We start from the raw sequence: 26,477 nt of genomic DNA, 5'->3' as shown, positions 1-26,477 counted from the left end.
GGTTGTTAAATTCAGTCAGAAATACCAGGAAGAAGGATGGTCTCATCAGTTAATGGAAGTCAGAAGCTTTCAGTTCTCTTCTCACTTCTGTTAGAGATCTCTGGTATAATGATGGAAGAAGCATTTAATCTTTAGTACGTAACTAGAAGAATGAGACTTGCAAGATCATGACAATTTACTTCTACCTCTGTTGACCTGGCAATATGGACTTAAGCAGAAGCATTGACAGCCGCCCTTCAGGTCAAACTCCAGTCATGTCATGTTACTCCATGCTGTTTAGGTAAAAGGTTTCAAAGTGTGACCATTGTCCTAAACCCCAAAATACTTAATTAAAAAAAAAAAAATCCAAACCAAACCAAGCACCAAACTTAAAAAAAAAAAAAAAAAAAAAAAAGCCATACCACAACTGGTTAGATTTTTACGCCCTCTTTTCTCTGAGTATCTCTAGCAGAGTGTTATGTAGAGGTAAGTAACACTACAAAGCAGCAGTTCTTGCCACGTGAATACTGTAAGAAGTCAGAGTGGCTGAAAGGACCTGTCAGCTACACATTGACATCTACTGCATTATTTGGGGGGAGAGAAGAGAGCTGCGTTTAGGATTCTGTACTTAAGTATGTTCAACATATTCTGAAAGTGTCCGGCATGCATTAGGAGTGTGCCACAGGGCTCAACAACAGAACAAAAGGTGCAGACATGCAGAATCAAGGTATGCAAAGTCATTAAACTGTCCTCCCATAGATACAACTTCAGTTCAGTCATGAACACCATGCACACCACTCTCCAGTCTCTTGATAAGAAGTCTAACTTACTTTGAACATGAGCTAGATCTAGCATTCACTGTGAAACCACCAGCAAAGCCATCATGTATTTTATGCTGATGCTCTTATACACACTTGTTCTCATGCTCTTGTGCATCCTACTAGCACATACAGAACTGCATGGCATAAAAAGATGGTCTTCAACTGTCGTTATCGGGCTGTTGTGATGCTAGTTGAAAAAAAAAACAACCTGGCAACAGAAACAGAGACTACCTTCTCCCTGCAGCTCCTGCTTTTCACCTTGCCAAGATACATGATGACAATACTGGCAGAATGGAGACAAAAGCAGCAAAAGCAAGACAGCCCAGTAACTGCACTGGTTCTGTTCTGAAAGCCACGTGGTTACCAGTCACAGCTCTCAGTTCATCTAATCTATCTACTAAGTATTCTTGGGAAGAGTTCCTCAATAGGTCATGCATGCCCAGGGTACAAAGTTCATCTAATTCCATATTTCATGCTCATTTTTGACAAGTCATTTCAGCTTATAAACAGCTACTGCACATGTGCAAATTGCAACATTAATAAATGATATTAAAAACAAGTTTAAAAAAAAAATCACAAAGAAGCCTAAAAACCTCTGGGACAGGTCTCTGACAGTGTTCTGAAATAAAACAGAACATGGGCATATATGTATCTGTACTGTCCAAAAAAGTTGATACAAATACTGTCCTTGAAGCTGACAGATCTTTTGCTAGAGTAACTTAACATGTTGATTTTGTGACCTGTGTTTATGCAACCCAATCTGAAAGTTTAACTCATAATACAGCATGGAAATAGAGATTTCTACAAAAGGAATGTGCACTGCCAGCAGTTCTCTTCCTAAAACTTTTCATATTTGAGAATGCGTTAAGCATTGCCAGTCGATGTTTAATAGCTATATGTGTAAGCAATTCAAACACCTGATTTGCACAGAAAACACATAATTTTTTACACAACTACCCAATGACTGTATTAATCTGTGTAAGAAAATATATGCAGCACAGCTGTCCCAATATAGAAACACAGTTTAAGAGAGAACAACGGGCTACTATAAATACAGCATCTGTCAAAGTTAAGTAACTACAGCCTGCATTTTTATCCACTTCATCCACAAACAGTAATTACTGGCATTAGCAGGAGGTTTTTCCTTCCAAAGTGTACCCGAAGACAACTTTAGCTCTATTTAATGTTATTTAATTTTGCCACATTTCAAAGCTCCTTCTGCTGTTAGTATTCAAATTACGTACAAGTAAAATGTCTACTTTATCCAGCACAGAAAACACTCATACACAATCTTTAACTGCAGTAGAAAGTACAGTTCAAAGCCCAAACTTCAAAAAAGGTTTGCAGCTATTTTCAACAGAGTAAGAATCTGTACGAACTTACAGTAAGATTCCAGTTGATCTGCGGTATTCTTGTGTGAAGATTTAGACTGAACATAAGCAACAGAACTCCAGTAACCACCAACGCACTACAGCTCACAAACTCAAAGAAATAAAGGCCTTCGCAAGGGGAGCATTCCATGATGGTCTCTATGCAGATGAATGCAATCAGTGCCAAAACCTAGGAAGAAAAACAAGTGGAAAAAAAAAATAAATAGATTTCCACATTTTGAAAGTAGCCACAAGTATTCCTGAAATTTCCATTGGGAACATGATCAGTTTACACTCAGGAATGTGTGATTTTAGTTTATAACAAGGCACTGTCTAAAGGGAAAAAAAACAAAAGCAAATTAATGCAAGACTTTCTGGATATCTCCCATTCAACAAAGTATATTTTAGCAAAATTACAAGCAGTCTAACATCAAAATGACTGAGACACCCAGAAATGCATGAAACCCCTTCAGAACACTGGCTTAATATGCAAACAGCACCTTAAATGTTTTATTTCATTTTTCACTCATGACACGCTATTCCAAAACTTGGAATGCATTTGTCTATTGGGCCAATCTCAAGCTCAGCTACATAGTATTAATATAGTGTGACTGTGAAAGACATTTCAATCAAGCTATTATTTAAATTTCACTACCAACTTGCTATCTAAACATTCAAAATAAAATAGATTCAGGATCTCTACCAGCCTCCAAAAATGTCTTTTCATGTTTATCATCAATATGCTGTTTTTCATATTAAAACATATATTATCATTTCTTTGTAAGACAATAAAATCAGCAGCTAACAGAGGAAGGACAAACTCCTGGTGCTGCAAATACATACATATAAATTGGATAACTGTTAGTCTAAATTCAGAAGGATCTTGGTAGAGTTAAATGCAGACTTTTGCAAGAAAAGAGTTTAATTTACTATTTAGGATAAATCAGTGAATATCACTATTCTTAGTCTGCCCAATGGAGGAAACTAAAATATATAAAAACCATATACCAATATTAGCTACCGCTGACCGGTACCACTTAGAAACCACTGATTAGCTACCACAGTGTATACAGCTTACATATCTAAGACTACATTTCAAAGAATTCCTCTTTAAATGTAACTGGTAAAAGAAAAACAGTAGCATGGACAGTTTGGTTTTATTGGGTATTTTTAATGTTCACAGCAAGCAAGAAAGGCCTTATAAGCGTGTTTTGCTTCAGTTTTAAAGACAACCATCCCCCCTTTCCACCCACTTACATTTTTCAGAAATAATTCACTTTTTTGCTCTGCCACAAAATTCTGAGACTGTAGTAAGTCGCTTCAATTTGAGGACGACAGCTTCCTCATAGCTAAATATTCCCCAGTTTGAAGGCTTTATGCAAACAAAACCTAAATTTAAAAGATTGACAGAAGCCACAATACAAATCAATTTCTAAATCCTTCTTTGCCAATTTCAATAATGTTTTGCAGATAAATTTTCTTCCAGTACTTTTTATGCTTCATCTATTGATTTGCCTTTGTCTTCCACAACAGAATAAGCAAAATGAAGAAAGAGGATTTTGAAAGATGTTACCATTTTGACATCAGCAGTAATTCTAAGGACAATACCCATATGCTTCATTTGCTACAGACTTCAGAATATGGCAGCTAATTTAAGTTTAAAAATAAATTAAAACAAACCAAAATAGTTTTTATCAAAAATCTCATAATTGGGTAGAAAGTCTCTCATAGTTCACTTTACACAGTCTCTTTAAGAGAACATAAAAGTCAGTGTTTTTTAGAGTAAAGCTCAAAAAAAATAAACCTTAGCTATTTCAAGCAGGATCAATAACACCTAATGCCAAATGATAACTGGCAAAACTTTACCTTTCAGATGTTCCAATAAAATCTCCACTGCTCTTGCCACAATTTTTGATATGACACTTAAATTTTTTATTGTTTTAAAAGCAATGGTTTCTGCAATATTCTCTAAAAATACTGGAGCACAAGCCCAAACAATATTAGGTTTATTTTATGAAAATATAAACAGCTCTGAATTGTGCCACCAGTGTTAGGCTGAAGGAGCCAGAAGCTCTGGCAATCACTACTCTGGACAACTGCTACTTGGCATACAGAGTCTCTGCTGTTTTGCTAATAAACATCTTACACTGACTCTTCTCCATACCAGACAGCATTGCTTCTTCAAGGCTAATGTACCCATCTTAGCAGTCAAAGCTCAAAAAAGATGAAAGATTTTCTTGCATACAGGATTAGAAATAAATTACGTGCTGAAGAGGCAGTTGAAGCAGTGAATTCTAATCATTGTATGTTATTTATACATTCCCGAGCTCAGAATAGTTAATAAGCTTCAGAGCAATTCTACCTTAAGACTTCATTTTATTGGTTAAGGAACTATAAAATACATTCGCCTGTGACACCTTTCATATTCTGATATGAAAAAAAAAAAAAACACATGTGTGAACAGTTTGACTTAATAACCCAAACCATTCCAAAGGCAGGCAAAGACGTGCCATCAGTTTAACACGTGGTAGCATTAGTGCACAGTGGTCTAGGTTGGGACAGCCCAGATCTATTGATATGCTTATCAGAAAGGTTGGGAGAAAACCTCAATTGCTTCAGCCATGAAGTGGAGGCTGTGTTTTTGGAACACACACAATAACTATCAACAGCAGTATTATCATCACAAAGCCTACTGGCACACCTCAACGCTTGTTGGTTGGGGGACAGGAAAAGGAGAACATTCCCGTGAATGCCATTTACTTGTAACACTTTTGTACTTCAAGCAAGGTTCCAACTGTGCTACGGTTTCTCTTGCAATAAAAATGTATTTCACCCTTCTCAAAGATCACCCACTCTGCCAGTGCTACAGCTAATACCTTCCTGTTAACTGCCCATTATTTGTTTCACAATGAATATTACAACAAAAAATGAATTCCGAATTCACCACCACACCAGAAAGCACTATCCTCCCACATAAACTTTCCTTTTCATAAACACAACAGAAATCTCAGTCTTTCATGAAACGTATTTTCTCTTTGAAGCATCAGGGTAATCTTGTCCTCCTACACGTTTATGAACTTGCCAGAAGCATCCTTCCAATTAACTACAAGTTATGTGAATCTTCCATAAAAGCACACTAATGCTGCTTTCACTGGCCATTTCACTCTGAGATGAGTCTAAGTTTCTTTCTAAGAAATACAGCAAACTACTCTGAACATATGAAATGAAAATAGAATACATTATAGAATCAAACCCATGACTGACTCAGCTAGATCACTTAGAAGGGTTGGGTAAATGCTCTAACACAAGCCAAATCAGCTTGCCAAAGGACATGATGAACCACTACTGGTTCATCCAGTAGTTAATACAATTCTGCTACCCAAAATACCACTTGATTGATGTGGCCATTAAGTAAACTGATACGATCATAAGCGTGCCCCCAGAGTGTTCCACTGCAAACTGCAGACAGAGCAGAAGTCAGTCTTGATCCCAGCTACCCCAGCTTATTTTCTGAGGGACTTCAGCGCAGGTTTAGCACTAAACCATTTTCTCCTGTTCTCTCACGGACCTCTGTAGCTATAATGAAATCATCTTTCTAACCTATGTTTATCTTCACTGCCTGTCTTCCACCCTTCACTGCCTACTGAATTAGCTAATCTACATGCAGCTCACAGCTTACTGAGGCTCAAAGATGTAAAAAGTCACTTCCTACGCAATTCCCTCTGCCACACCACAGTCCAAAATAAAAACTGGTGCCTTGTCTTACCACATTGACTGTACATGCTCTCTGAGGAAGAAAGGAGAACAAAGACACTTCACCCCTGGCAACGATTCATGCTCCATCCAGATACCACTCGAGGGTGCTGAGACTCACATTGCCCCAGGTGACAGCAACACAAAGCAGCAGCAGAGAAAACTCTCACTTCCCAGCTGCTAAAGCTTTGCCCTTGCTTTGTAACAGAAGTCACCAGCACTACCTCAGAAAAACAGGAGACTGGATATTCCAGGCTTGTGTCTGCCTTCAGTGGCTGGACTTACAGGGTATCATATGAGAGCACAAGTTTTGGCCAGCAAAACACATGCTGACACTTGTCCAGTGCAGGAGGTGACCCTCTCTTCTGAGTCACACCTCCTAATTTAGGGTGATGAGTTTTGATGAGTTTTTCCACAAGCAGAAATTTCAAGGCTTCTATGCTTCATAAAAATGAGAAGTTGAATGTGAAGATCTCCTCTTACGTGAATTACTGCTCCCTCCCACGAACAACAGAACTACAGCTTTCTCAGGCACAGTCAATAGAGCAAGTTTCCTCTACTGGATAAAACAAACCTTTTCACCTGTTTTTCTCTGAACTGAGTACTTTGGAGAGTTTTCTATTCCACCCTAATTTCTCCTATGCCTCAAGATCTGTGTAACTCTCTTTTATTACTGTCTTTAACAGTTGCTCTTGGTTTCCCTTCTACTTCCACTCTTCTTGAAGTAAGCATGGAGCGGATACCTAACATTGCAGTGGATACCTAACTGTCATGCTGGAAACATCGGCTTATCCTGCTGGATGCTTGGGTTCATGCAGAGCCAACCTAGGCTGCCTGCAATGCCACCTTTTTCTTCGACAAAGGAGATACAAGAGTCTGGTCAACAAAAAAAGGATCAATGAGAATGAGCTTCAGGATAAGCTAAGCAAAGGTCTGCATCTGCCCAGGCTTGCAATCCAGTGTGTGCAATACAGCTCTAACTGTGACAGGCAGAGTTTGCTCTGTTAATGGAGTAAATGGAGCAAATTTGCCCTGCCCTTCCTCCCTCATCTCCCACCACATGATGCAAAGGCACAAGGAAAAAAGAAACCTCCAAGTAGAGGATTAAGCACAAGATGTATTTCCCAATAGTGATGTTTTGTGCTTTTTGTCTTGAATTAACTGGCAAACTGTTACCCACTGTTATTGTTTGGGACTTTCAGGACTAGTAAAGTACAGCGCAAGGGTAGCACTGAACCTCAACTGAAGGCTCCATTCAGAGTAAAGCACACCCTCACTGGAAGGGGATGAACCAACCACAATTTAGGGCCATTTAATTCCTGACGGAGAGCCTCTATACTGGGATCCAATGTCCTTTAATTTACCCACATTATCTTCCTACCATTACAGTATTGATCTCAACTTTCCTGTAAATTCCCCTGGAGAAAGGCCCTTAATGAAGAAATCATCTGCCTTAGGGCTATGTAAACGGCTTATATTTACATCACTTTCTTGGCAACACTGGCAGGTCAGACATAAAACACTGTATTTCCCCAAAATGGGGAAAATATGCTGTGACAAGCACCAATGCTGAAAGAGAGCTTTTAGGAGGTTGCTAATGGTGTATTTTTCCTGTCAGAGTATGTTGTGTTTCATTTTTGAAGAAAATAATCAAACAACTTCACACTAAAAATAAAAAACAGTTCTGCAATGAAAACAAAGTAAAAAATGAGTTTTCCTGTTTATCTAAAATGTTACCACAGAAAGCCTTATTGTGTGGCTAAATGACATAATTACGCATGATTTCCAAAAAAACCACAAAATGGTCAGCATTTTTTCTGCCTGAAAAATACCCACAGAATTTCAGTAAGAATGTCACACTACCGAGGCATTTTTACATCCACACTGTTTAAATTAATGGTACAGCAGGATACATATGCGCAAAACAGAGAAGAAATAAATTGCTTTTACACCACTTAAAGTATCTGAAGACATTTAACTTTCTTGAACTAAAATCTAGATTTATTGTTCTCATTTACTCGGCCCAGCAGTCCTAACTTAATGTATGAAACCAAGTGGGTCTCATTCCTTGCAAAGCACATGCATTTCCCACATCTAAAACAGCTGGCACAGATACGAGTATTTGGGATCATATGGCTTAAACACAGTTCTGCTTCTCCAGCAGGAAACCATCTTTTACCCTACGCAGAAGAATGACTGATTTCCCGTCTGTTCCCAGTCTTCATCCTTAAGACCAAAAGAAATGTGTTATTAACTCTGGTAATTGGACTTTTCTTATTAAAAAAAAAAAAAAATCAGGAAAGCGCACTCACCAGAGAGGGCAGCTTAAGCAGCACAAGTGATTCAGCACTCTGATTAAACTAAACTGTGCTCTAACAGCACAAAATACAACACTGAGCAAATCCAGAGAAACTCAACCAGAGCTCCACATTCAACTCTGATTTGGTTCTGGTGCTGACAATAGAAACAGCAGCAGAATACTGACATTTCAGATCTTCACTGCACCTCCAGGTGTTTACATGTAGCTGCAATCCTCAAGTTTTCATTATTTCTTAGTTCATGTTTGGCTATGACGTGGCAAGACTTCAGTGCATTAAATATTGTGAAATCCGTATTAAATCAGCTGCTCTTCCACCACCTCCAGCAGGTTTCTGTAATCCCTGACAGATTCAGCTACTGCTGACTTCCCTTTCTCAACTTAGGCAAAAGACCAATTCTAAATACAGAACGTATTTCTGAGGCCAGAAACATTTTGAAAGCGTATTATGAGAAAGGATCATACTTAAGAATGAGGCAGTGAACACTCAATATTAACAACTGCATAATAGTTGTTTCAAAAACCTAAGTACCGCAAAACTAACACTTAATCTAAAAAAAAAGTAAAATTAACTGGACTGAACTAAAAGGAGCAGAAGAGATTCTCAACTGGCTGAAACAGAACTGCACCCATTTTCAAAGAGAACTTAGTCAGAGTCTGCAACATAAAAAAAAAGCAAGCTGCAGACAAGAAGTAGTGACTTATTTCCTGCTGTGCTTTGCTTATGGCTTGAATACACCTCTTCAACAAACATTCTTATCTGCTAGATAAATGCAAAACTAATGCCGGTTCAGATGCCATTAAACAAACAGTGTTTTACAGTATGGAAATATTTTATGGTTTGAGGTTTTTTGAAGGAAAAAATAAACATAGTGCTTCCTGTTACACATAAATAATTTAAGGGGCTTTTTACACACCCAATAAAAACACAATCATGTTCCTAACAAAATAAACACACACCACAAACAAGCAAACAAATAACAACCAATATTTAGGAATATTTCAGGTTTTATCCAACCAAGCAGATGACCAAAAGAACCACTGAAAAGAATCTGAAGCCAAGACACACTGCAATGAGGAATTTGGCGTAGGCACATTACATTTCCTTACAGAAACCTCAGTCAGGTTCAAACATACCTTCCAGACTAGACAAAAAATGAATGTAACATGCCACCTGTCCCATAAACAAAAGCCCATCAATAGTTTTGTACTAAACCCATCCTTTTGGAACATTCATCTGAAGATCACAGAGAGCCACATTTTAAACAGCAGCAACCAAAACATGAAAAATGTAACCATTTTCTCCCACTAACTTCTTTCCACAGGAACCTGTGCCTCCAGTACCCAGAAACTACAATTCATGTGTATGAGAACTCAAAATATTTTCATAAGCAACAGGTCCTGCAAGACAATAATGAACAAAATCCCAGCAGAGAGTTATACATTTCTAACTTTACCATTTATATGCTGTATTAATCACTTAATTCCTATGCAACTTAGTGAAATAAACAGCTCCTAAATGCAAAGGCTGCTTCTCTTCTTCTGTACACACAGAACACAAACTGTGCCCACTGCTTCAGGGAACAGACACAAACCAGTAAGACTCAGCATACCCATGCCTACGCCAGAGGAGCAGAGGGACACGCCACAGGGCAAAGGGAACTCTTGCAGTCTAACCACTGCAATATGTCCACATCAGGCTTTAGAATAGTGCTCTGGAGTCTGGTAAAAACCGTAATTAAATCACGCACATAACAGAAGTGGAAATTCTTAAACAGTGAAACTACTCAACTAAGCTACTTCAAGCCCAGTTTTGTCACAATTTGATTAGCATTTAGCATGCCATGTTCTTAGACAAAATAGGGAAAAACAGCTCAGAAAAATATTACATATTTCTTCAGTGCTGCCATAAACACAATTCTGTATGCATTGAGTCCTTTGCATCTTCCCCAGCAACTACACGCAGTGGAGAGCAGAAGGGTGGGACAATAAAATATTTTTCCATTAGTCCTACTCATGCAGGCTTTACTACAATAGTAACACAAATTAAAAACTGCCTACAAGAAATGGGGGGGGGGGGGAGGAAAAAAGGTCTAGTTTAACAGCTGAGTTCAAGAAAGTTTAATAGCCCTCACTTTCAGTCACCAGGGCAGGGTAAGATACAACCCAGCTTCCTTGAGAATCATTGGTAATTCTTATTTTACCTTAAAGATCAATTTAATAGTTTCACTGAAGGTCATTAGTCTTGTATCAGCATTTAGTAGTTTGTTAATAAAAACTGTGCAGGATTCTCAAGAGAGCATGTCCAGGAGAGGTATCTCTCAGTATATGGTCCAACTTCCCATCTCAAACCTTCCAGCAAGGGTACAGTATCCTTTCCAGTCCATTTCCTAGGACTTTCTACTAAGTCAAGCTCTAAGAACTCATAACTTCTCTTACCTTTGCTATTTAAACTAAATGGATAAATAAAGTTACCCTATTTTTGTCTTCAGGCTGCACACACATGTTCTGTGTGGTACATAGACACATGCTTTCTGCTGGAACACAGCAAGTTACTGAGACTGTGTTTGTATGATTTTTTAATAAAATAAAATAAAAAACCCCCCAAACTTGGCCATTGCTTCACTTGGGAGAATTCTCTACTCAGCTCTTAAAAAGAGAAAAAGCTTCACTTTTGACCTGGCTTTGTGTGCCCATCCACATACATAGGCCAACCCATGTTAGAAACCTGGCTAGTCAAAACAGTATCCAGAATACTGTAAATCTGTAACATACAGTAGGATAAATTAGTTGGTTTTAAGAAATAAAGGTGCCCTCATAAAATTTGTCAAGTATTTGATCTGCACAGCCTCTTGTTTAACTAGCCTGTTCGGCTATTTCAAAAAGTGAAAGTTCTATTTTAAGACTATCAGAATTACGCTCTAGCCTTTAAAGCCCCATTTAATCCCAATTATGACTAAACATCAAACATCCCACAAATACTAAAACAAGAAAGGAATTTTAATGAGAAAACAATCAAGAACTTAAAGTAGACCTAAAGAATCCATTAAAGTTTTTTGGGTTTGTTTTTGTTTAGAGGAAATCATGCAAACTGCCCTTGCGATCCCAGCGTTCCCAAGATTGCAATCTGAAGGCCCCCTTAAATGCCATGCCTTAAAAGGCAAAAAGAGTCTAGACATACTGGTAAGACAGAACATTAAAAAAATAGATGTAAGCCAGAACATTAAAGAGCACTGCCAGCTGTATTGGGGAATGCATGAAACCTTCAAGCCCAGCTTGCTGTTTAGACTATCTTAGAAGCCTTATACCTCATCCAAAATAGAAAATTGCCCACAAACTTCCATTGCGTAACTGCAAATCCACCTACTCAAGAGCAGATCTGCCTGAAGACTGCAAACAAACTTGGCACACTGCAAACAGAGGACTATAAAATGTTAACAACACACAAGCCATAAGGCTCCGGCAACATCATCTTCGCCTTCTCAATGACTATTCTTACAGCACTGCCATGAACTAAACATACTGAACATCCCAAAGACTTACGATGCCATCCTGGAATTCTGGAAGAGCACTTACTCCAAACAGTAAAAGATACTAATGCTTAATTGAAGATTTCCTCCACATTGTTGTGAATGCTCCATCCCTGGCAGTGTTCAAGGCCAGGCTGGACAGAGCCTTGGGTGACATGGTTTAGTGTGAGGCATCTCTGCCCATGGCAGGGGGGTTGGAACTTGATGATCTTAAGGTCCTTTCCAACCCTAACTATTCTATGATTCTATTAGATAAGAAGTTTCTAAGCATTAAATGCAACTAGTTTCTTCTAAAAGAAACTAGTTTCTTTTCTTCTAAAAGTTTCTTCTAAAAGAAACTAGTTTCTTCTAAAAGTTTCTTCTAAAAGAAACTAGTTGTATGATCAAACAACTAATTAATTTGTTCACAACATTAAAGTGGCAATATCAGTTTCTAGCATGAAAATAATTTCATAAGACAAGTTACTGAAGTCTATTAAACACTTGCAGAACTGAAGTATTTTGTAATATTCACAACTGTGCTTGTTGCTTTCTTGTATGAACATTCTGGTTAAGAATGTACAAAAGTACAGAAAATTAGTAATATGGGACTGCTTGTAGTCAATTCCTAAAATAAGCTCACATAAAGATGACAGAACTGTTATGAGCAGTGCTGCAGCACTGGTAAATTTAGTGTTTTAAAATTGTTTAGCTTCAACATTTAGCTTACACGAAAGCTACAGCAGAATATCACCATACGCAACTCCAGATCTAAGCACAGGACGTTTCTACACACTGGGCACATGGCTGCTGTGCTTTTAAGCTATGCTGTAATGAAGGGAACTATCAGAGACAAGTTCAGCTCACTTGCAAGCTAAACACATTGTGAACATACATACAAGAAGAAAATGTAAAGAAGTGTCTTGAACAATACATTATCCAAGCATCAACACCTGAATATCAAGTTACATATTAAAAAAAGTTTAACTGCAGACAATGCTGAAGACACTTGCTTGGGTAAAAATGCATCATATTCCCCCACAAGCTAAGGCATTAAATACTGATTTAACCTGCACACAGTGAGATTAAAACATTAAGTTACTCTGCTTACTTGAAACCACACTTCAGGCATCATGCCATTCCAGTACCATACTGCAGAGGGAGTAATTTCACCCTGAACATGTATTAGATAAAACAACGCCTGAGATCTGTCACAGCAAAGACCGCATTACTTGATTCCTGCTGCTGCATTCTGTGTTCAGGCTTCTCAGCTTAAGCGGAAGAGTCTCCCTCTTTGCACATAATATTTTTGACCCATCTTTCCTCTACTCATGGTTGTACGTCCTTACACCTAGTCTACATCAGGTTGGTGTTACCCAGCTTTTGCTTTCCTCCTCCCATATTCGGAAGAGCTAATGGTGTAAGTTCCAGAGAAATCTGAACATCACTTCCACCGTTTTGAAGCAACTGACTACACAACCCATCTGAGAATTATTTAAAAAATAAAAATCAGAATGCATAGTCATTTTAATCCAGCTCTAATTTAGAAGTAGCGAGTACTACCACTGCAGAGCAACAGCTGGTGACACGCTATTAAGATGTCTATTAATTGCATGTCTAGTCCTCTTGCATACAAAATTTCAGTGCAAAATGATTCATTGAGGTCTTGAAGCAAGGCAGGTATTCTGAAACGCAATTTCAAGCACAGGATGACAAAGCGTGCAAGCTGACGGGACAAAATGATGTATTAACTTGCATCAGAAATAAGAAGTTCCTCCTATACTCATGATGTTACAAAAATAACACCTCTTTAATGTCTAGTCCTCCTTGACTTCTTATCTCAAGATGATAATTAAATAACTTGGGAGGCTCATCAAGAAAAGACATTACCAGCCTTATTACAGACATTATAGAAATTTCTTCTGAAAGCAGAACTTAAAACTACCCACCATCTAAGAGGTGTAACATATGTAACAGGAATTTGTAGTTTACTGACAGAAGAACACAGCCATGGCCAGATGGCAGCTAAGAGATACCATGAAAGAGACCAAAACACATTCACCTTTGTGTGAGAAGACAACCACAGTCCCTTCTTTAACTGCACACAGAAACAATGGAAAGCAAGGCTAAACAGAGTTATTTCATCATTCTTCCCTCTATGGTAAATGTCAGTTTAAAAATATCATCACACAGCAATGCAGATCTACAATCTTTAAAGAAAAATCCTTCCAAAGAGAAACCAGGAATCTGAGACACTGAAGAAACATGGTTTACTTAAAGAGGACTTCTTAAGCGTATCTGTGTACTACACACTCGATCCTTTAAATACAGTATTGCAACAGTCTTTTTCTAAGACCAGATGTCAAAGATCACCAGTCTCCACTGTCATTTTTAACATCTTCTGAACAAGCAGCTACAAATACCACTGAGAATCAAAGCTCAATATACAACACACAAAGTCACGAGGATTTCTTACATAAACACACATTTACTGTTTGGAAATAAGAATAAGTAGATATTATACAGTTTATCACAGACTGATTATAAATTACCAATACAATCCTAGGATGTAACAGGAGAGTTATCTCCAGCTGAGGCTTGAAAAGTGGCATTTCATACACATTGAAATGTGTGTCACCTACTACTTCGGTTGTGCCTACTGAGAAGCAATTACCTCAGTCAGATGAGCTGCTGGACGGTCCTGAGACTACAGAGCCCTTCTTACCAGCAGAGCCTAAAACAGTTTTGTCTTGCCTTGTGCAAGAACATGAAAGATGTCTAAGCAGAGACAGCTGTTTCGAAGTGCATGAAGGAGTAAGAAGCAGTTATGGAAAGTGGCAACGCTAACAAAAGGACAAATAGCTATAAATTCACCAGAATTACGTTCACCCCAGAAACGAGGAAGGTTTCTGTACCTCTGAAGTGCAGAACAGATAAACAAAAGCTAACTTTCAGGTGAAACTATCACTTCTGGCTAAAGCCATCATCTACAGGGCTGCCTGTGACATCGAAGCTGCCTTAGAAAGCTCGGATGTTTCCTGCAGTGGTCTCTGCTTCTCACTGAGACCACTATACATCAGGATGCCCTGACCACTGTGGAATGACCTTACCAGGCAGAGAACGTCCACCACTGACCTCTGCTAGGTACAGTCTAGTTTTCTGTAGCTTAGTTAACACCCTATTTACATAGAAATGAACTTTACAGTAGCTGTCAATTTATTCACATCGCAGTCAGTATCCAACTCGTAACTTCTATGGTTTACAGAATGACAGCTGTCTGGAAAGCACTGGCTCCTCACTCCAACATGAAAGTTGCAGATGAGGAGTCACACGGCTGCAAACAAAGCAGATGAGGAGCCATGCTGCTATGCAGCTGCACAGAAGTACTGCAGAGAGACCCAGGGAGAAAGGAGTGGGGAAGTTAGACATGTAAGATGTGACACACTGGACTGTGATCACAATGAGATGCTGAGCTGAAGGCAGAAGAAGGCAGCAGTAATTCAATATGAGATACATGAACATCCCATGATAGTCAGCAACTGGATTCTAATAGTTAGCAGTTACCTTACTTTATGGAACATAAATGTTATTACTCTAATTTCTTAATGGGAATTCTCAACAGTCTTATTATCCAGGCAGGTGTGTATTACAGGCTTTCTGAATTTTGTTTTCTTCGTTACAGTAGATCCTGATAGCAAAGAATTTTACTGTATTCTTGGCCTTAATCAGTTTCTGGATCTGGAAACATGTAATGACAGTAAGCCACAAAACAACTTTTTCCAACACTCAGCTACTCTCCACCAATGAAGATGGAACTTTTTATTCCGAAAATTGTGAACATATGAACTGCTATTCCCAACAGATTTCATTTCTCTCAAAATCTTGCTTCCACTAATGGGCAATAGCATATGCTATAGAGAAGACGATGAGAGTAAACATGCAGTGATGCTTCCCAGTACGCTCATCAGCAACTTGTAGCTCAGAGACCTCCCAAGCAGAAGTATTATCTTCTTTAAAAGGAATCTCTGATGGACTTTTGTAGCATTTGGAATAGACACATAGAGAAAAGAAAGTCTAGGGCTGTCTGATCCACAGAGGCCATCACTAATCACCACAAATGCCATCCTCTTTTAAGCTAGCACACAGTAAGGGTTTTCTGACACTTGCTCCTTCTGTCAGAAGGTTGTTCGGTGATCTTACTGCTCCAGTTAAAACAACTCCTGTCTACCACCAGTATCACAAGAACTAATCAGGAACAATTTTCACATCAGTTGTTAGAGGTGAGAGATGTTACTCTAAATAAAGTGCCTGTGAAAACCTGGCATCAGGTGAGAACTAACAAGGCTAAAAATAGGATCCTGCTTTGTTTCCTTCCCACTCACCTGGAGGCCTGATGAACCGCTCACCTGAAGCTATAGTTCCCCAAAAAAAAAACAGAAAAGCAGAGGACAAGCAGTCACAACTCACCATGGGAATTTCAGCAGGAAATACACATCTATACCCGACTTCAATGACAGTGAGAGCCTTGAAGGTGCAGAATTATAACAATCAAGGAAAAATAATAATGCATTTAGAAAAGCGGAAGAGAAAAATAAAGTCGGGGGAAAAAAAGCAAGCAATATCATCTAAAGAGAAACTAGTTTCAGCAAAGACGTGGTACCTGCACCAGCCTGTCTCTTCAGGCTGACAGCAATGTGCCCCCCTGATTCCTCACTTAGTAAACACCTTCCTTCAGCAAGGACACTCAAAAAGGAGAGACTCTCCATAAGAAATTCAAGGGAACGAGGGAAAAATTACTGAAGTGAAACAAATCATTTGACAATGTCCATAGGAAAGTTTTCCAGGGGTATCTGATTATTGTACAATAATCTCCATGGGAAGCATTAAAGCCCTTGAAAGCATGAGAAACACAAAATCATTCCAGAGAGTAATGAAAATAAACTCTAACGAGCTTTTCTGCTCTGGTCTCCAAGGGCAGCTATCTGATCTCTCACATCTGCCATAAGGCAAGGTACTGCTCCATCTAAATGCTAGGAAGTTAGCTGAGACAATTTCCACCTAGATTTCAACTTCCCAAAGGAAAAGCATTTCTTTGGTTAGTACACACACATACTGGCTTTCAAGTTCAAATCCTCATTATAAAAGGCACAACAGCAAACATGACAGCTCCACACTTTTGCACAACCTTCCTTCCTATACCGTCTACTTCCCACCTGCCTGATGATACCCTGTCAGGGTTTCCCAGCCACCCCCGCAGCCCTGAACACTCCTTTCCTGACACAATCCAACATGCACCATCTTCCTTCCTTCGAGATTCTTCCTTAAAGAGGCTTACAGCTGCAGCCCCAGTTACAGCAGATGTTTCCTCAGAGATCCGAATTAACACACAACTTTTTCAACAGAACAGTAATTCACAGGCGAAAGAGCTACTTTCCAAGAAGCTCACCCAACTACCAATACAACTTCGAAAAAGAGGAATACCAGTTCAACACTAAGCTGCTCCATACAGGGCCTTTTCAGTACTTCCTTGCTGTTCTTCATACAGATATTACTGACCATTAGCAGGCAGACATATGTACTACATAACTGTTCAATTTAACCATGAATATGAATAAGAAGCCCTAAATAGTAAAATGCACTTTTATTAGTTTTTGTACCCAACTTAAAAATAACGAAAACCCATAATGCTATGCAACTTCTTCTGGGAGTCCAGAGGAAGAAAACTAAACTAAGAAATAAGCTGCCCAATACTATACATTAATTGGTTTTGATAACAATTCATGTATTAGGTCAGTGCCCCTTTAAAGGGCAATTTGGGGCATATTCTCTTGAAATGTTAATAAACATGAGTTAAAACTATTCTCCCATGTAGCAGCAATTTAATTACCACATGCCAAAAATGTCGTACCGCTTTCCCTCTTGTAATAATTCCTGTAACAATATTTTGAATAAAGACAAATCTACCATAAAAAATAATAAAGCTCCACAATCACTTTTCCAGTTACATGGGGTTTTTTTTCATGTTCCCTGGTCCTTCGAATTTGAATGGGCATTGAGAAGATCCTTTTAACCCACATCAGTTCACACAATCATCCTTCACACACAGCACTAGGAACTAATTTGCGGGAAGTCTTTCAACCGAAGATTAGAATAAACAGCAATGTTTGTCTTGAGCTGATACTTTTGTCTGCCAATCATGTATGTATTTTAAGACAAATTCTGATGCTAAATGAGCACAGACCTTGTAATTTTTCCTGTAGCATTCTTTTTACTAGAATATATTTAGAGACCTTACATCTAAATCGGTACTTGTCTTTTTTAAGTTTTCTTGTGTGCAATAAAGGGTGCAATAAATGAGTTCCTCCTTGTTTTTAAGAGCTAGATTTCTATACTATGGCCTTTGACACATTTTAGTGCCTACAGTATTTTTGTGAAGGTATTATTAAACATGAAAATTAAAATAATGATACTTGGCAAATAAGCAAATTAAGTACACTGCAGAATGTGTTCTTTCTTTTCCAAAATTGCTCAGTTTTCCATTGGTTTGCAAAATTCAGCAGCCTGCTGTACCAGTCATTACCATGAATTAGAGCTGCTTTCGAGTACAACTATGCAGAAACTAAATGTGCCAGGATGATACACAGGCTTCCACCTAATACTAGCTAATTTAATTCCTGTTAGCTTTTAATTCTTACTAGCTTCTGGCCTACTGGATTCATACACTCCATAGGAACCACACGCAACAGCTCAGACCCCTCTTTTTAATAAGGCACAAAACATTACTCAGCTCCCCTGAAGATACTAATATGCATGCATACATCTTTCTATCAATGTCCTGGAAATAGCAACATCTTTGTTCAACAGATAAGAAAACTCCTGTACCTGTAACCCCAGCACAGTGTGGGTTTCCCCCATCACTCTTCGCAATGCTTAAAAACTTAAGAGATGTACTCCACATTATCTTTGGAACTCGTTCCAAGCAAATCACAGTTTAATAATAAAGGATTCACTTACTCATCATTCGTAATCACTCATTTTAATTACAAGCTTTTAATGTGACTTGCCACAATTATCAGTGTACTACGGAAAGGATCAGCAGCAGGAACAGAAGCAAAAATCCCAAGGGCAGATTATTTCACCACATTAGGCAGCACCACCCCGGGATCTCTGCCACATGGGCAGTTTTTAACAGTTCCAAGACAGGTAGATGTTGCACAATGACGATAGATTCTTTGGCTTCAATCCTGAAAACACGTAACACAAGTCAGCTATTCCCTGTTGTTAAGACTACTCAGGTAACACACTCATTGCTACCACTGGCAGACCTCAGATTCTATTCTACACTTAGGAGATGAGAAGGAACCAAATGGCACTTCCAAACACTGGATTTTAACGGGAATTCATAAAAAAATTATCACATATTCATCATGACAGCCCTCCATGAACTTGTGTCACTGCTGAACCTAGGATACTTTGAATGCATTTTACATGAAACCTGTATGTGCAAGCTTTGTCTTGTACTAGCCAGTAGCGATTTTAAACTCTCAAGTTAAACGTAAGAAATACTAAAATGTTTCTGTCCTCAAAGAACTCACCCGTCTTAAGGGAGAACAATCAGCAGTACTCTGTGAGAAACTACTTAAAAGTTTATTTCAAACTTACGGGCATTTTCATGAAACACCCATTTTAAAACATCCTGAAAGATACATCTGTTAATTAAAAATACATGTTAGCATCACAGTGACTTAGAAAATGGATCGATGAGGACAAGCATCATCACCGGAACAAGAACGAAGAAACCCCTTAGGTGTCAAAACACATTTATCTGCTGTGATGCTTCAAGACTTGCACCGACTTCATAAAACTCAACAGTTCAGCTGTTCAAAGTACATTAACAAATACAGCTCACAGCCTGTTTCAAAACAGAAAAACACGGGTTTGGGGTTGTTTTGTTGTATTGTGCTTTTCCCCAGAGGTTCTTTTCCTCTCCTCTGTGCACTTCCAACACCGGCCACCGCTGTGCAGGCCAGAGCAGCCCAAGGGGTGGAACCGTCAGGGAGCTCCCCAGCGGGGCAGCAGCAGGGACCCCGCACACACCAGGCACCTGGGCACCTCCAGCCACAGCCGCGCCACTCTCCAACGCCTCTACGGGACATCATCGACGTGAACCCACAGTTAACACTGAAACTGAAGCATTTACACACTGGTAAGTTGGTTTTGTTTTTTTTAAACTCCACAGACGCTGTAGTGATGGAGTTCTCCGAACACCCCAGTGACCACGGGCACGGGCAAGCCCTGGCACGAACGCTGAGGCAAAATCTGTTCCTAAACCCCACCGGCAAACCGGAACGCCTATGCAAAACCCACCGTAATGGAGGCCTGACCCGCGCCGTTTCCCGCTGCAAGGGGAAGCCGCACCACCTGACCCAGCAAACCCGGGCCGACCTCGAGCCCCCACAGACCCACCAGCGCTTTCCCACCGCCGGGGACAGCAGCGGGGAAGCACGGCGGGAGCCGGGAGGGCAGCCCGGGCCGAACCGCCCCCCGCTCCCGGGATCGGTCTGACCCGGCCCCGCGCACCCCGTGGGTGACACCGCGCTCACGGCCGCCTGAAATGGAGGACGCTGGGCCGCGGCCAGCCGCGCCCGCAGGTAAGCACCTCGCCGGCGAGCGACCGACACGGCCCCACCGCCGCGGGGGCCTTTCCTCCGCTCCCCGCCCTTACCGGTGCGGGGGAAGGAGCCCCGCCAGGCGCCCCGGGCCCGCTCCCCGCCCGCGGTACCTACCACCTCGGCCAGCTTGATCTTGCCGAAGGTGCCCCGCAGGTAGTCCAGGTCGCAGCGGAGGCCGCCGAGTCCCCGGCGCTGGCTGACGGGCTCCGTGGTGGGCTGGTAGGGACTGCTGGTCCCCGAGATCATGGAGGTGCTGGACGCCTCACCATCGAAGCCCTCCAAGTCATCGCCGTTCCTCATGGTACCGGTGGGGCCGGGGCCGCCGCGCTGCTGAGGGGATGGCCGCGGAGCTCCGGCCCGCGCCGAGCCGCGCCGCGCTTACTAGCGGAGCGCCGGCTGCATGGCTACCCCCGTCCCCGCGTCAGGCGGAGCGGTGCGCGGACAGCGAGGGCAGCATGGTGCGGTGCGAGGAGGAGAGCGCCCTGCGCCCCGCCGCTCGGGGGCGCACTCGCCCCGCACAGGGGCTAGAAGGAGCCGCCGTGCCCGGAGCCGCCGCGGCGCGTCCGGGCCGGGCTGGAGCTGAGGCAGGCAAAGGGGCACCGTCCACGCCCGCACCCCGCGGTTCGCTCCGCTCCGCACTCCGGTCCCGATAGGGGCAGCTCTAAAGCACTCCGCTCCGACCGGGGCCGCTGCCGCCGCCGCTCCTCCCCTTGCGCTCAGCGGAAAGGGCGGGGAGAGCCCGCCCCGCCGAGCGCGCCGACACCGGGCGGTGCCTCTCCCGGACCGCGCCCGCCCGCCCCGCTGCCGGCACCTGCCCGTGCCCCCGCCGTGGCCGGGTCCCTGCGCTCGGCGGGCGGCGGGACCCGGCTGGTGGCCCCGGGGGTGCTGGCACTCGGGACGGCGTCAGCGCGGGTTTAGAAAGGCCGGCAGTGCGGGAGTCAGTGCGCCTGGCTGTGGGGAGCGGCTGGGAGAGCCGGGGTTGTGCTGCCTGGAGAAGAGAAGGTTTCAGGAGACCTTACCGCAGCCTTTGGGTTCTTGAAAGGGGCCTGCAGGAAAGATGGGGAGAGACTGCTTAGCAGGGCCTGTAGCGACAGGACAAGAGGTGATGGTTTTAAACTGAAAGAGAGGAGGTTCAGGCTGGGCATGAGGAAAGAATTATTTACAGTGGGGGTGGTAAGATCCTGGCACAGTTGCCCAGAGAGGTGGTGGATGAACCATCCCTGGAGACATTCAAGGCCAGGGTGGATGTGGTTCTGGACAACCTGAGCCAGTTGAAGATGTCCCTGCGCATTGCAGGGGTTGGAACTGGATGACTTTTGAAGGTCCCTTCTGACCCAAACTGTTCTGTGATTCTATGATACTGACATTTTAAAGTATGGTCATAGCTCAGGATTAGTCCCTTGAGGCACACAAAGCAGTTCACACCACTCAGAATTACACTTTGAAGCTGTTAGTATGCTGCAGCCACAGTATTTTGAACACTGGAAACCTTCAGGGTGTTCTTCCATGAGTGTTAGAACAGTTTAAAGTGTAATTTTAAGTAGCGAATGGTTCGCTTTGACAGGGTCTGAACCCCTTTTTGGAGACACTTTTGTTGTGTCATCATAAATAAGGAGAAATCGTGATATAATCTGGCAAATACAGGTGTATCAAATGCAGCTGAAGAAGTTTTCACATGAGGAGAGCCAGGCAGGCTGCTGTGCAACGCAGCCCGAGCTGAAATTCAAGTGTTCGGTGTTGCATCCTGTGATGTACCAGCTTTATCTGCCAGATCCCAGCTCTCCTTTCATAGACAGTCTGCCCCATTTTCTCTTATTTCACATTACCAATACAGGACTTTCATTTGCACTATTCTTCCAGCATCTTCGTCTGACCTTCAAGAGTCTTTCTTACTGCTACAGTTTTTTCCATTAACGCTATGGGTTATCAACCCTGGGGTTGATTTCCTTTCCAGTTATCTTTGTGTTTTGCTTCATTTTTCCCTTTCAATTCCCTTGAAAACTCTTTAATCCTTCTTTTTGAGGGTTCTGCCCGGTACCATATGAATTTTAATTTCAGGATATTTTTCTTCTTTAGCGATGTATAAATCAAACACAGGAAGCAAGGCCAAAGAGACAGACTCAGAGAGCACATCAGTGAAAGTCTCAGGGTTTTGCCTACCATTAGTGTTCACTGCTTGGTTAACTGGAGACACAGTTCAGAGCATGCAGGCAAGAGAAAGCTTCATAACTTCACTGCTACACCCAGCTGCTGGAAGAGACCAATATTCTCCAGTGAGATGAAGAGTTCAGGGACATGTCTAAGAGAACACAGACATTGCCCTTTGAGCAAATGGCAGGCAAATGAAAACCTGAGCAGGATGTGAAGGATGGTAACTCTTGCTTGGGTCACATGAAACTAACCTAACAATCCAAAACCATAAACAAAAGGGAAAAGTCCTGTGCTGGCTCAGGGCTGGCCATGATGGGCTGGCAGGTTTGCAGTCTTATTTCAGTTCTTGTATAACTCGGGGGAAATCAGAAGCCTCACAAAGGTCCTTTTCTTAGAGGAAACGTGTAGGTGATTGCCACTTCCAAGAGATTCTCTGGATTCTTTTTAACCCAAGGCTCCACAGCTCTTTTGGGATCACAGGTTACCCACATTCACCTATAGAGACATGTACCGTTTGTTTTGAGGAACTCCTGTGGCAGTTGTAGAAAATCATCCTGAGCAAAACAATAACGACATTTTTGAAACATGTGGTATTATTTTGGTGTATCTTTTTTAGTTTTAACCGAAACACATCAGTATGTTGAAAGAGAATCAAAAGGTGGAATTGCAAAGGGCAAATGAAGGACAAAGGGAGAGATGGCTGGATGATTTAAGAAGGCGGCTAGGTGAGGTGGAGAACACGAAGTTGAAATGTATTTAAATCATTAGAGCATTTTGAGAATCCAATGCAGTATGAATGCCCTGCAACCCCTCTGTTCGTCAGAGTCCTAACTGCCCAGGTAGTAGAGGCACAGTGTGTTCTCTCTGCTCTTGTTTGAAGTGTCACCTGAACAATTGTGAGGCCTGTTTGCTCAGCGTCACGGACAGTGGTTTCACAGCCGTTCCAGGGCAACGGGACACGGGCATCACCACCCATGGCCACCGTGCCCCTTCCCGCACAGAACTGCCAGCATCCCCCTCGCTCCAAACAGCACCACGCCAACACCGAGCCATAGTGGGGGGGTTTCTGGTGTCCATCCTCCTGGATGGGTGGGTGGGCTGGAGAGACTTGGCAACGGCTCATGAGGTTGCTGCCAGCATTTAACAAAGGAATCCCTCACACACATTCTTGCCTGAAACAGCACTTTTTGAGCCTGCTCTGTAGCACTGGCAGAAAAGCAACTTCCAAGTTTAGTATGTAAATAAAAGTATTGATCCAGTAAAAAGGTCATTGTGTTCATCCAAGACAAATCACACTGTTTTCAGATAACTTTGTTTTTACAAGTTCATAAGCTTCTTAAGCACAGCCTGACACTGCAGACTAGGACAGTGGGGAACCAGGTCAACGATCAGCACTGAAAACACCACCACGGTTTCAAGCTAATCAGATCACTGAAGTCATCAGAGTGGGCTTCATATCCAGTATGACTGAACAGTGAAAGAAAGGAAGAAACAGCACAGAGGGGGAGGAAATCCAAGGAAATCCAAGTATGCTATTCATAGACCCTATAATTACATCAAAATCTGTATTTTTACAGAATGGCCAATTCAGCTTTGACAGAATTAAAAATGCCCCATCAGAAAGAATCTCCATTTATCTCCACTGGTGATAAATGAAAACCAACTGGTGATGTAGTTGTAAAAAGCAGTGGAAAGAGAATCTTCAATATTATCACTGATCAAAGTGAACAAAATCACCCTCATCTCTCATGTTCAATCTCAGCCATTTATAGAGCCTTTAATAAACTTGTGAACTCCTTGTGGGTTCATTTCATTAAGCACATTAAAATTTTATTTTCAAGATTAAAGTGTGTGATTCTATTGCAACTGGATAGGAGTACCAACTCAAAACCAGATTTTTAGAGCTGCATTAATGTTGGTTTAACACACTTAAAATAATCTAATGTTTATACATAAAATTTTGTTGTTCTGAATGGTGCTTATTACAAACAGTGCTTAAGTGTAGTTAAGAGCATGAAAGGAATTAGAATCCTAACAGGAAAGTTACATTTGTGCAAGTACCTGAAAATTGCTCAGAGGTTCTTTAAGAAAATGCTCCAGTATTTCCACATGACCTACCAAAGGGAAGGAGCACTGGTATGCTGCCAAATTCCAAGAGAGCTGAGCAGTGATTAGAGTTTAACTCTGGCATTGGAGAGGAGGCTTTTTCCCCCTTGAATTTCTCACTTTAAAAAATGCTGAAGCTTTTTCTCAACTTTTCATTTGGGAGGAAAAAAAAAAACAACCTACTAAACCCCACCCTAAGAAGCTAATAAAGAACTTGCTTTAGGAAAACATCTGGTATTTTCAAGTGGCTTGAGTAAATTGTCCATTTTCACAGTGTGGCATGCACACTTTGATTCTGTAGCCATGAGCAACATGGGAAGCAGACAAATAATTTTGCTGAGTCAGAGTTAGGAATTAATGCAAGAGGAATAAGCTGTAAATTCGGACATGGACTTTAAGCAGAAGGAAAACTGGACAGAATGATGGGGCGTCATGCAGCCAGGTATCTATAACTGGTAGAGGATAACTGAGTCTGAACAGTACAGCAGTATAGCAGTGCCGATTCCTACTTCCCCACATCCAACCACAACTGAAGGAGCACAGTTCCTTCAACCATGTGCAATCTCACATGGTAAGACCACTAAGCATAAAGGCATCTAAGGAACAGTGACAAGCTGAATTCATACCATCCCAGACTCATTTGGGTTGGAAGGGATCTTAAAGATCATCCAGTTCCAACCCCATGTTGTGGGCAGGGACACCTTCCACTAGACCAGGTTACTCCAGGCCCTGTCCAACCTGGTCTTGAACACCACCAGGGATGGGGCAGCCACAGCTTCTCTGGGCAACCTGTGGCAGTGTCTCACCTCAGTCACACCAACTGAGGAAAGTACAAAGAGAAGCAGAGAGGACAGAAACTAATTTGAAGGGCAATCTGTAAAAGCTTCTTCCACTGAATATCCAGAGAATATTCTGACAGCATAGTGCCTACCTCTCAAATTAGAGGGTTTGGTCAGGGTGCTTCAGGCATGTACTGACAAAGCACAGCAAGTGAGTCTCTTGGCTTCTTGTGTGGTTAGAAAAGTGCACCTTCAGTAACAGAGTGTTGGTGAATCCTACTCCTGTCCTGCACTCTAACATTACCCCGTAGGGCAGTTTCAACATGTTTACCAGTATTCCAGCCCTTATGCTTTGGAAAATGAATGGAGCTGCCTTGGAAGACCCTACTGCCTTTGTGTGCTTCGGTTACAGACTCCCCCAGTACAAGCACCACAGGCAGTCATCAGGTCTGACAGCACTGGCTGGAGGCCACCACAGGACCTGTCCCTGTATGGGGTTGGCTTCACCCTTAAGAGGACAAGTAGAGGTGTCCAGCAGACATTCTGCGTAGTAGGGAGGTGAAAATAATTTCTATAAGAAATAGAAGCAAACCCTTATATTTTTAAGAAAAGTGCCAGCAGACCTTTAACGGTGCTGGGAACCAGCCAAGACTGAGAGTTATGTTTCTTTTGAAAGAATCTTGTATAATGAAGCACACTGAAAAATATGCAGAGAGACTGACAGCAATGTTTATTTTATTCATGGCACTACATTTATTCAGGGAACAGAGGAAAAAAAACCCACCTGGCACTGAGAAAAAAATGGTCTTCTTCCAATAGTACCATAAAAACACACAGGCCTAGAACAGGTCAGAATTCACTAGTTCCCTCTGACTCTGTGGGCACAGTCATGCTGCCCCTGCGATATCCCATGTTTTTACAGCAAGAGATAGAGTACGTAGGGTACAGCAGGCCTTTGGAGGGAAAAGGCCCATTTTTATTTGTTGAAGAGGTGGGAAGCTGAAGGGGAGGATGAAAAAA

At 41.7% G+C, this 26,477-nt stretch overlaps 1 protein-coding gene across 1 annotated transcript in view; it reads right to left on the bottom strand.

Moving 5' to 3' along the window:
- CMTM4 (CKLF like MARVEL transmembrane domain containing 4) overlaps positions 1 to 20,901 on the bottom strand; it is a gene marked incomplete at its 3' end in the record, with an annotated part of 31,817 nt that extends 10,916 nt beyond the window's left edge. Inside the window, exons 1-2 of the mRNA XM_080638671.1 lie at positions 20,536 to 20,901; positions 2,184 to 2,360 (exon numbers count right to left, since the gene is read on the bottom strand). Coding sequence (XP_080494797.1) covers positions 2,184 to 2,360; positions 20,536 to 20,721 — 363 coding nt within the window. The 5' untranslated portion in view covers positions 20,722 to 20,901. The remainder of the gene's footprint in view (positions 1 to 2,183; positions 2,361 to 20,535) is intronic.
- Between the last annotated feature and the right edge of the window lie 5,576 nt (positions 20,902 to 26,477).

The sequence above is a fragment of the Psittacula echo genome (assembly GCF_963264785.1).
Source record: "Psittacula echo genome assembly, chromosome: Z".
Taxonomy (NCBI): Eukaryota; Metazoa; Chordata; class Aves; order Psittaciformes; family Psittacidae; genus Psittacula; species Psittacula echo.
This window is presented reverse-complemented; position numbering and strand designations above follow the sequence as displayed.